Source organism: Zingiber officinale, chromosome 10B (assembly GCF_018446385.1).
Source record: "Zingiber officinale cultivar Zhangliang chromosome 10B, Zo_v1.1, whole genome shotgun sequence".
Taxonomy (NCBI): Eukaryota; Viridiplantae; Streptophyta; class Magnoliopsida; order Zingiberales; family Zingiberaceae; genus Zingiber; species Zingiber officinale.
In genome coordinates, this window is record NC_056005.1 from 46,522,205 (window position 1) to 46,530,040 (window position 7,836).

General features: G+C 44.4%; 1 protein-coding gene across 1 annotated transcript; it reads left to right on the top strand.

Annotated features, from left to right (window-relative positions):
* Positions 1-6,945: 6,945 nt before the first annotated feature.
* LOC122029123 lies at positions 6,946-7,593 on the top strand. The gene has a single exon (XM_042588073.1). The coding sequence runs from the start codon at positions 6,946-6,948 to the stop codon at positions 7,591-7,593; it is 648 nt and encodes a 215-aa protein (XP_042444007.1).
* Positions 7,594-7,836: the final 243 nt, after the last annotated feature.

The following is a 7,836-nucleotide window of genomic DNA, read 5'->3' on the forward strand; positions in this document are numbered from 1 at the left end:
GGGAGACAGCCTCCACCTGCTCCTGTGAGGCAGCCGCAGCGTCTACAACATGCCTACACTGTAACCCGGCTGGTAATCATCTGAGATGGGACGATGATCCGCCAGAAGATCCCGACTGTTCTCTGGCAAAAGAAAGGATGTCCCATCCTTTTTCGAAAGGTGGTGGGGGAAGTGGTAGCCTAGTGCCACTACCGCCTTCTGGTCATCTTTCACGAGCGCCGTGTAAAAAATTCTTTTATTTTATTCAATGGGTAAGGAAGATTAATTAAAATTTACCCTTCCTTTCCGTAGTTCACTTCCTCCCAAACAGAATTTTAAGTTTTCCTTCCCCTTCTTTACCCTTTCCTCTCCTTCTCTCACCTCCTTCCAAACAATGTTCAGAGGGCAAAGAGAGAGTGAGGGCAAAACTAAGCATCATCGGCCATGGTCACCACGAAGAACCTCCCACCATGTTGCTGGTGTACTAGAACTGTAAGGCTCCCTAAGCCCCAATTAGGGAGGTTATTAAATAAAGTAACAGAATGAGGCTTCATGGGCATAAAAGGGAGGGTTAAATTACTGAATTGCCATAAAAAAAAGGGGATAGTGATGAGGTTAGAAGATGAATTGGCACAATAGGGTTAGAAGGATCAAAATGATAAGATTAAGAGGAATTAATTAGGGGTTAAAAAAAAGAGAGAAACTCAACTTACCTACGTTAACTTCAACTAGGGGAAATCAATATAGATTAAATGGTTATACCTACCTAAATTGACACTCATTAGGGAAAACAATTAAAGGTACATTAGCCACCCTCACCTAAGTTAATAACCTAAGCTATTGCCAACTTAATAACCCTAGGTATAAAAGTCCTAATCTCCGCATCACTCGGCACCCCACGACTCCGTCTCCTCACACGCCGTCAACATCTTGGTGGAGCTATTTCCTCGGCTGTGGGAGCTGAGGGCGGTGCTGGATTTGGAAGCCGATCGCCGCCGTGAGGAGCAGGTCGGATGGGGGAGGAAACGAGGACGTGCAGTGGAAGTCGCGGGGGTCTCGGGGAGGACAGGGAAGCGCAAGAGCAGGCAAGTGCATCTACCTGTGATAATCTGTGACCTGTAGGGTATAGAGGTGTGGAAACCTAGAGGAAGGTGAGGTGTTTGGTATGGACCTTCGACTGGATTTAGTTTCCTGCAGGTGGTTGTGTTCGGTTTTCCTGGTAGATGCTTCGATTTGTTTTCTGCGTGTAGAGATGTTCGAATGGTTTTCTTCTTGTTGAGGTTTTCGATTGTTTTGTTTGTACTTGTCGCCGATTGATGAGTTGTGTTTCCGTGCGAGGTCACGATTGGAGATATGGCTTGGTTAGCAAATGTTTTCGAAAATTTTGGGTACCGGTACTGAGTTGTTTAGGGGAAATCTGAATTTCCTCAGTATGCTCTTTCGGTGGAATTGTTTGATTGTAGATTCTCGCAGTATTTGCTGGCTTGTGATTGGGTTTGGGTTGTTGATATTTCCATGTTGTAGATGTTGTGAGTTTGTAAACGCTAACTGTTTGTTAATATGCCTGGCCGGAAGGAATTTGGTGGATTGAGCTGGATTTTTGAGAGATCTGTGAAGTTCTGATTCTGGTTTATGGTTTCCGTGGAATCTTGTTTCCTGTGGAGTAATTCGATGGGTTTTGGCGAGGAATCGTTTATGCTTTAGTGTAAGATAGCTTCGGATAGGCTGTGGAAGATTTACGTTATGATGGGTTACAATTTTGGTTTAACTTTTTTTTTGTAGTAGGTTGTGCTGATCTACCCAGTAGTTGGGGATTTTGGACTGTTTCTTTTAGTGACTTTATCATGCTTTGCCGAAGTGAATTCTTGTTCTTGGGTTATTTTGAAACTTATACGAGAATTAATTGTTGGGTGAGTGGTTTGGATTATCATGTTCAGTTAATTGACTATAGCTTATGGTCAAGACGAGTTATTGCTCCATGAAGTATGGTTCTGTTTGTTTAAATGTGTAGAAGGTTATATGCAGATTATGTTTTCAACTATGGATAGTATTGCAAGACTTGATTCAAATGCAAGATTAGACTTAAACGCTTTCATAAATTTTCTTGTTGGTTACATTTTTCTTGTGATTTTCCTTTCTTGCTCACTGTGCATGATATTGGATACAGATGAATAAGGTGAACTGACATGTTGACCGTGATTGGACAAATTGAGGTATTGATATATTTATATTATGGGTAGAATAAGTTTCATGTGGCTAGTGGGTTGAATATGTGCATATGTGGTAGCAGTACAGGATGGGTGGCCCGGGATGAGCTCCGGGGAGGGCCCATCCAAACTTGACTGGTACTGGAATTTACAGTAGCTACAGCTAAAAGACTGCATGTTCTCTAGGAGGTACCTCTAGGATCATGGGACTGGATTGACTGGCTCTAAATGTGGTTACCGGATATGCGATATATTCATCTTTATTAGCTATGTAGGAACTTTACTTACTGCATTTTCTTACTCTGTTATATAGCATTTAAAGATGTTCTTATCGTTAAAATTTCTACCTCCTCTACTTTATGGATGTCACTTTTTCTCACATGAGATTTAATTGATGGGTTGTAGACTCATGATGCCTACATTACAGGTGAGGATACGACACCGGACTTGACAGAGGGTCTACGGACAGAGTAGGCGAGGAGGCGGGATGGACGCATGACGTTGTCCGGCTATTAGGAGTGCTGAGTCTATGCTCTTTAAGGAAAAGTTTTTCTCTTGCTATAGTGATGTCTAAGGGTTCTTGTGCGGGTTGCTTTCTTGTAATAATGTGAGGGAGATGTTGGTTTTCTTTACTTCTCATTAAATGAAATATTTGATTTGGTATTATGTTCTCATTATATGCTTAGTTAGGGTGCAGCTAGCGGGTAAAAAAAAAAAAACGAAGAGGGTTAGTTACAGGATGTTTCAGTTGGTATCAGAGCGACACTCCTAGAGGACATCATGCGCTAGTCATCTCGTCAGGAACTCGACTACTTCAGCCAACAGTTTGTAAGATCTACATTGTTTTAATTTTGTATTTACTGTGATAGCTTAGTCATATTATGATGGATATACTGATATGTAATTATGGGATATGAATGAGATTTAATCAGAAATTGTACAGGATATGGCTGGTAGAAGGAACAACAACAATGGGGAGATGGGCGGTCAGAACAACCAGTTTTTAGAAGGACTTACTGCACTTCTACATGAGCAGAACCGCATTCATGGGGAACAGATTCAATAAATATTGCAGGCTAGGGAGCAGGGGAGCACCCCCAGACGTTCTACACCTAGTACGCAACCAGTCTACAAGCAGTTTCGGGAACTTGGACCGACGGAGTTCAAAGGCACCACAGACCCAATCGCTGCAGAGGGATGGATTCGGTCTCTGGAAACGATATTTGACTTCATGCAGCTCACAGATGCAGACAAGGTCAGGTGTGCGATATTTATGCTCCGGGATGATGCTCGAGTATGGTGGGAGGGCGCGCGGCTGACTGTAGATTTGACCATTTTGACTTGGGCTGATTTTAAGGAGGTGTTCTATGGGAAGTATTTCACAGTTGACAACAGGACACGACTGGCACGAGAATTCTTGGAGCTTCGTCAGGGAGATATGACAGTGGCGGAGTATGTCAGGAGGTTCGAGAGAGGACGTTATTTCGTACCTATGATTACCAGCCAACCAGTCGAAGAATTGAAGCACTTCACTGAAGGGTTGAGGCCGGCTATTCGCCATGATGTCAGGCTGAGTCGGGTCACCACATTTAGAGGGGCAGTTGACCAAGCACTGATGTCCGAAAGAGACAGAAATGACATGGTCAAGGAAGCTCAGAATAAGAGATTGAGTTATCAGGGACGGGATCAGCAGGAGCCAGGAAAGAAGAGGTCAGTTCCTGGTCAGAATACAGGAAAACAATCATTTAAGCAGGCGCAGCCGCGACAGCAAATTCAGAAGACACAAGCAGCTGAAGGCACGGGTGTCAGGGCTGAAAATAAGGTTCGCTGTTCCAAGTGCGAGAAGATTCACGCTGGGCAGTGCTTGACGGGTACAGATGCTTGCTATATGTGTAAGAAGTCAGGACACTTCGCAAGAGAATGTCCACTGCTCACGGAGCCAACCAAGGGGAGAGTATTTGCGATGACTCAAGAGCAGGTGGACCTGGACACAGCTATTATCACAGGTATGATTTATATTGCCAATATTCCAGCCCGTGTATTAATAGATTCCGGAGCTACACATTCTTTTATATCGGAGGCTTATCTCACAAAACTGGGTGTTATACCTGAACGAATGGTTGCGGGGTATAGTGTTTCATTATCGTCAGGGAAGGAATTGCATAGCAACAGGATGGTAAAGAACTGTCAGATGATGATGCAAGATCATATGGTGGGCGCGAGGTTCATCGTGTTGGAAATGACAGAGTTTGATGTGATCCTTGGCATGGATTGGCTGGTTCAGCATGAGGCAGTCATCGATTGTAAACAGCGGACAGTTAAGTTGAAGCTACCAAATGAAAAACTCCTCATTTTTCAAGCAGCATCACAGGTAGAAATCCCTCACATGATCTCCATGTGCAAAGCTCGACAAATGCTAAGCAAGGGATGTGAGGGGCTTTTAGTTCACATCTTAGTTAAGTCGGGGACACGACGACCAAGTTTGGAGGAAGTAGAAATAGCCCGAGACTTCCCAGAGGTGTTTCCAGAGGATGTTACGGGTCTACCCCCGACTCGGGAGGTGGAATTCGGAATAGAACTGGTACCGGGGACTACGCCGGTGTCAAAAGCACCCTACCAGTTGGCGCCTACCGAAATGAAAGAGTTGAAGGGGCAGTTGCAGGAATTGCTGGACAAGGGTTTTATACGACCGAGCGTGTCACCATGGGGAGCCCCGGTGTTATTCGTACGCAAGAAAGATGGGACCATGCGGCTGTGCATTGATTATCGGGAGCTGAATCGAGTGACAATCAAGAACAAATACCCATTGCCCAGAATCGATGACCTGTTCGACCAGTTACAGGGAGCAACAGTGTTTTCAAAAATTGATTTGCGATCAGGGTATCATCAGATGAAGGTAAAGGCGGAAGATGTGCACAAAACAGCATTCAGAACTCGATACGGGCATTACGAGTTCCTGGTTATGCCATTCGGACTCACAAATGCCCCAGCAGCATTTATGGACTTGATGAATCGGGTATTTCACTCCTACCTGGACCAGTTTGTTATTGTCTTCATTGACGATATATTAATTTACTCTCGAAATTGCCAAGAACATCGTCTGCATTTAGCCACGGTGCTACAGACGTTGAAGGATCATCGTTTGTATGCCAAATTTAGCAAGTGTGACTTTTGCCTGAATCAGATTCCCTTCCTAGGGCACATTGTCTCAGGGAACGGGATAGAAGTGGATCCGGCCAAAGTTAAGGCAATCCGGAATTGGGATACGCCAAAGAATGCTTCCGAGATACGGAGCTTCTTGGGGCTAGCAGGTTACTATCGAAGGTTCATCCAGAATTTTTCCCAGATTGCCTTGTCACTGACCTCACTGACTAAGAAGGGGGTAAGATATGAATGGACAGATCGGTGCAAGAAAAGCTTTGAGGAGTTGAAAGGAAGATTGACGACGTCACCCGTGCTTACGATTCCGGATGGTTCTGGACGGTTTGTGGTGTACACTGACGCCTCCAAAACTGGACTGGGAGCTGTGCTAATGCAGAACGGGAAGGTCATTGCATATGCTTCACGTCAGTTGAAGGTACACGAGCAAAACTATCCCACCCATGATTTGGAGCTAGCGGCGGTTATATTTGCTCTGAAGATCTGGAGGCACTACCTTTACGGGGAACGATGTGAGATCTATACAGACCACAAGAGTTTGAAATATTTCTTCACACAAAAGGAATTAAATATGAGACAGAGACGGTGGTTAGAGTTAGTGAAGGATTACGACTGTAACATCAACTATCATCCGGGTAAGGCTAACGTGGTAGCTGATGCTTTGAGCCGCAAATCCGCTATGTTGTCGCAACTAACCAGCCAACAACAGTTGATATCAGAATTTCAACGATTGAATTTGGAGGTGGTAGCGCCAAGGGAGCAGCTTAAATTGTCAGCTTTGATCATAAAGTCAAAGTTACTATATCAGATCCGGGAAGGACAGATGGTGGATCAACAGCTAACAGAATGGAAGCGGAAAGATGAAGAAAAAGGGCAGGCTATTTACTCTACTGTGGGAGGAGTTGTGCGATACAAGGACCGCATCTGGGTACCCAAGACGGGTACACTTCGAGAGGATCTCATGAATGAAGCGCATAACACCCCATATTCCACACATCCTGGGAGCACAAAAATGTACAGGGATATGAAGTTATTGTATTGGTGGCCAGGTATGAAAAAGGACATAGTTAAGGTAGTGCACGAATGCCTCACATGTCAACAAGTAAAGACTGAGCATCAGAGACCAGCAGGACTGCTAGAGCCACTTCTGATCCCTGTCTGGAAGTGGGAAGAAGTTGCCATGGATTTCGTGGTGGGTCTACCAATCACTCCTAAGGGATCAAACGCTGTATGGGTTATTGTGGACCGATTGACCAAGTCGGCACATTTTCTACCGGTAAAAACCACCTTCACAATGACGCAATATGCAGAGCTATACATAAGAGAAATAGTGAGGCTACATGGGATTCCAGTTCAAATTGTGTCAGACAGAGATCCAAAATTTACCTCGGGATTTTGGGAAAGTCTATATAGGGGAATGGGTACCAGGTTGACATTTAGTACCGCCTTCCATCCCCAGACAGATGGTTAGTCTGAACGGGTGATTCAGATTTTGGAGGACCTGCTACGAGCATGTATGATGGATTTCAAGGGAAATTGGGAGTCAAAGCTTCCTCTGATAGAATTTACTTATAATAACAGTTATCAGGCAACCATAGGTATGGCCCCATATGAGGCGTTGTATGGAAGGAAGTGCAGAACGCCGTTATATTGGGATGAGGTCGGCGAGAGGACAGTTCTGGCCCCAGACATAGTGACCCAAACAGTGGAGCTAGTGGAGAAGATTCGGAATAGAATGCAAGCAGCGCAAAGTCGTCAAAAGAATTATGCTGATCAGCGACGAAGGGATTTGGAATTTTCAGTTGGAGATCATGTATTTCTTAAAGTGTCACCAATGAAAGGGGTACTGAGGTTCAGAAAGAAAGGGAAGCTCAGTCCGAGGTATATTGGGCCGTTTGAGATTCTGGACAGGATTGGAACACGAGCTTATAGGGTTGCCCTACCACCAAATCTGTCCGGGGTACACAATGTGTTCCATGTATCTATGCTTAGACGATACATATCTAACTCCTTTCATGTGATCGGACATGAGCCCATGCAGTGGACCTCAGATTTGACCTACGAAGAATGCCCGAAACAGATTCTTGAGCGTCAAGTACGGAAATTGAGGAACAAGGGGATCAAGATGGTGAAAATTTTATGGGGAAACCAGCAGATGGAGGAGGCCACTTGGGAAACGGAGCGAGATATGCGCGACCGCTATCCGGATTTATTTGGTAAGTCAATTTCGAGGACGAAATTCTTATAAGGTGGGGAGAATTGTAAGGCTCCCTAAGCCCCAATTAGGGAGGTTATTAAATAAAGTAACAGAATGAGACTTCATGGGCATAAAAGGGAGGGTTAAATTACTGAATTGCCATAAAAAAAAGGGGATAGTGATGAGGTTAGAAGATGAATTGGCACAATAGGGTTAGAAGGATCAAAATGATAAGATTAAGAGGAATTAATTAGGGGTTAAAAAAAAGAGAGAAACTCAACTTACCTACGTTAA

Bases quoted from the DNA above. Each gene is read 5' to 3' on its own strand.
- LOC122029123 (XM_042588073.1), top strand. From the start codon at position 6,946: ATGGCCCCATATGAGGCGTTGTATGGAAGGAAGTGCAGAACGCCGTTA.